Source organism: Grammomys surdaster, unplaced genomic scaffold (assembly GCF_004785775.1).
Source record: "Grammomys surdaster isolate TR1022 unplaced genomic scaffold, NIH_TR_1.0 126531, whole genome shotgun sequence".
NCBI classification, from domain to species: Eukaryota; Metazoa; Chordata; class Mammalia; order Rodentia; family Muridae; genus Grammomys; species Grammomys surdaster.
The window spans coordinates 4,618,112-4,621,407 of NW_021621323.1; the positions used below are offsets into that span (position 1 = coordinate 4,618,112).

At 46.9% G+C, this 3,296-nt stretch overlaps 1 protein-coding gene across 1 annotated transcript; it reads right to left on the reverse strand.

Moving 5' to 3' along the window:
- Positions 1-345: 345 nt before the first annotated feature.
- Ddit4l (DNA damage inducible transcript 4 like) lies at positions 346-3,070 on the reverse strand. The gene is made up of 3 exons (XM_028760497.1): positions 2,941-3,070; positions 2,559-2,700; positions 346-894 (listed from the first exon to the last, which is right to left on the reverse strand). Exons 2-3 carry the CDS (start codon positions 2,647-2,649, stop codon positions 404-406), a joined length of 582 nt encoding a protein of 193 aa, XP_028616330.1. The 5' UTR covers positions 2,650-2,700; positions 2,941-3,070; the 3' UTR covers positions 346-403.
- Positions 3,071-3,296: the final 226 nt, after the last annotated feature.

The following is a 3,296-nucleotide window of genomic DNA, read 5'->3' on the forward strand; positions in this document are numbered from 1 at the left end:
AGAGAGAGAGAGAGAGAGAGAGAGAGAGAGAGGTGGCGCAGGATAACAAGCCCTGGGCACATGAAAGTCAAATTAGGCAAAGTGGATCTTCCTCTGTTCCTAAGACTACCTACTAAATATTACCAAATATAAAATTAAAAGACATTGCTTCTTATTCTTCCTTATTCCATTCTATCCCATGTGGACATATATGTGGGCAGTTGGCTCTCTTGGATTATGTCTTAAAAGCTGGAAAAAAAAATCAGCCTTTAAAGTGGGTTGCTATGGGTGAGACACACAGAAGGAAAATGGCCTAAATCTGGGATTTCTTGGTGAGGGCAAGGAGGCAAACTACAAATGACTGGCTGGATAGCTTCAGAGGTTTATTATCCACTCATTAGGGGCATTTAATTGCTTTTCCTCCTTAGCACTCTTCAATGACTGTCGTTCCAATCAGAGAGTACAGTTTTTTCTTCACAAGTCGAAATCCAGAGCTGAGGATCAGAGTTCGCCTAAGGCCCGACGAGAAGCGACCTCTGCTAAAGAAGAAGTCCTTGAGGCTGGTCCACGAGCAGTTCTCCTGCTTAAACACAAGCGTGAGCTCAAAAGTCGGCACCACGCTAGCATCGCACACAATCCTATCCAGCTTTTTACAGACATTTTCAATTTCCAAGTTCACGTGCATAACACAACCCCGAAGGCCGCAGGGCTCTGTGGACGAGAGCCGCAGGACATCTTGAGCAATTCTCTGGGTCAGTTTCTCAGGGACCAAGACCTTAGAGCAACCGAGTTTGGTTTGCTTTGATTTGGACAAACAGTTCTCCAACATTTTAACCAAATTCTGGCACGTTGTCTCTTCGAACACCGCCTCATTGAGGTTGGGCTCAGGGACAACATAATCCCAGTAGTCGAAATCTGAAAGAAATGACATTTTCAGAGAACAGAAAAGCAAGGTGTGCAAAGTCTTACTGGAATTGTAAGACTGGTCACTTCTGGCTTCTGTATCTACCTGATTTTCTATATTGCTTTAGGTCTCCTCAATTTGCTGTTAGCCATGTAGGTAATAGAACAGGCCTTTTAACCTTTCAGGACTCACCTATGCCCTAAAGACCAATAAACAAAGTGAACAGGTTAAAACAACTCTTCTTTAATTTTTCCTGTCTACCCATAGTCTTGAGGATTATGTGGCAAAAATTCTATCCATGGTCATCCAAGATTACTAGTGATTTCCTTTCTCCCTTGCTCTCTCTCTGTAGGGTTTTCCAAGTTTATTTTAGGATTTTTCACAAGAGACCATGCAGAACATCTGGAATAAAAACCATTACTCTTGCTTAGCAAGGGGGCTGCTGCTGTGCAGAACGCTTTCAAGTGAGTCTGGCCCAGTGCTAACGATCTACCAGCCTCTTCTTTTTCTTTAGAAGCCTTTACTAGAATGGCCAGAAGGTCCAATTTTAGCTTTGACCTGTTTGATTCAAGATTGCTCACAGAGGAGAGGACTTTTGAGGTTCACGAGGTTATTTATAACTGGGCTGGGTAGGTTTTTCTTAGCTGAGTAAAACAAAATGGACCTAGGAAAACAAAGTTAGGTTTACTCAGAAGAAAAAAGATAGCTCTGCCTTTGGTCACCTGCCTTCCAAATTAATCCTACTACTTGGTCGGCTGCCACACCACACTGCGGCCACAAGCAGTCCTCACCTCTGTTGGCTTTCTAGTTCATGTGCTCACTTAGGGCAATGCTGGCTTTTTTTTTTTTTTTAAAATTACAACAAATAGATTCCAAATCATATCTGTATTTCATCTATATTTTATCCACATTGAAGACAGGCAGTTTTAGCGTTGTAATGCTATCTTATAGATGAAGAAGATCTAAAAGTCTTAAGTCACTTAATATATGACCACACCACTCTTTGACAGTAGAACAGCCTGTTAAATTAGAAATCAACGCTTCAGATTGCAGGTGATGATTCCTGTAGAACCAGGGCTGTTCAATTCTTCTGACATTAAGACTGGCATTGTGGCTGCATTTCATAATAGAATCTTACTTAGTAACGAAAAGGAGCACATAGATAAGGGAAGTGTATAACTCCAAAGCATCACACTGTGGGAAAGCAAACCGAACTGAGAAGAACATACACTACATTTATTATTTAACACTCTAAAAGCAAAACTAACGTGGTAACAAGACGCTGAAGGATGGTTTTCAGGAGACTGGGAAGAGAGGGATTAGGTGGTAAACAGGCAAGGGAAAATTTGGGAGGAAAATGTGGTGGTGCTGGTTACACAAGCGAATGCATGTCTTAAAACACACCCACCGTGTACACTTAATGTTCCAACCATGATAGGGAACTTTATCCCCAAGAGCCTGTGAGCAGACTGGAACAATGCATTATTCTCCTCACGTTTGTTTCTGGTGGACAGACAATGCTAAGGAAGTTTAGAAAGGCATCTCAGATGGGTTTCACAGTCCTCTCTGTCTCTAGGAGGAGATGAAGTCTCGCGCACTCAGGAAGGGACGCTTACACTTAGAGAGGGGTCGCAACCTTCGGATAGGAAAGAGGTGGACAAGCCGGGTGACTCACCACTTAGCAGCGTCCCAGGGTGATAGCCACCGTCCAACAACTCTGAAATGCTGGCCGGGTTCTTACTGCTCAAACTGCCCGTTGCAACCATGGTCAACGGCTCTGTTTCCCTCGCGGAGCAGAACGGATCTTTCCCTAGGCGCTGGGAGGAAAAAGTGAGAGAAGTTTGCAAAAGCACACAAGAAGTGCACAGGCTCCTCAGAGTCCCGGCATCGCCAGGATGAACTAGCCCGGGCACTGCCCTTCCAAAGGGAGGGACCAGCCTTAGTAACTAAAGTTGACAAAGCCCTGGGAGCAGAGGCGCCAACTAAAGCCAACAGGCTGGAAAGTCAGCACAACTGGGAAGCGACCCTGCCCAATCCCACCTCCTCCGGCCGCTCACCTGCCCGGATTTCACCAGACGCTGAAGGGTAAACAGAGGCAGGCGCCCCTCAGTAGCCTGATGCTTGGACAGTGGTCCCCTGCACAGCCCTGCAGCGAGCCTAAGGCTGCGGGCCACCGCGCCCACCAGCACAGGCTGCACCCGGCCGCTCCGCCTCCAGAATGGAGAGTGCTTTATAGGTCCCGCCTCCCCTCCTGGTCGGCACGCCCACCTGCGCCACTCGCCCGGCCCGTGCCCCGGCCCGCCCCTGCAGGGTCAGGTCACCTTTCAGTTCCTGCCAAGGCAGGGGCCCAGGCAAGCCCCTGAGAGTTGAGGATCAGCCTCGAGTTGAGCGGACACCTGCTGTTTCCTGGGTA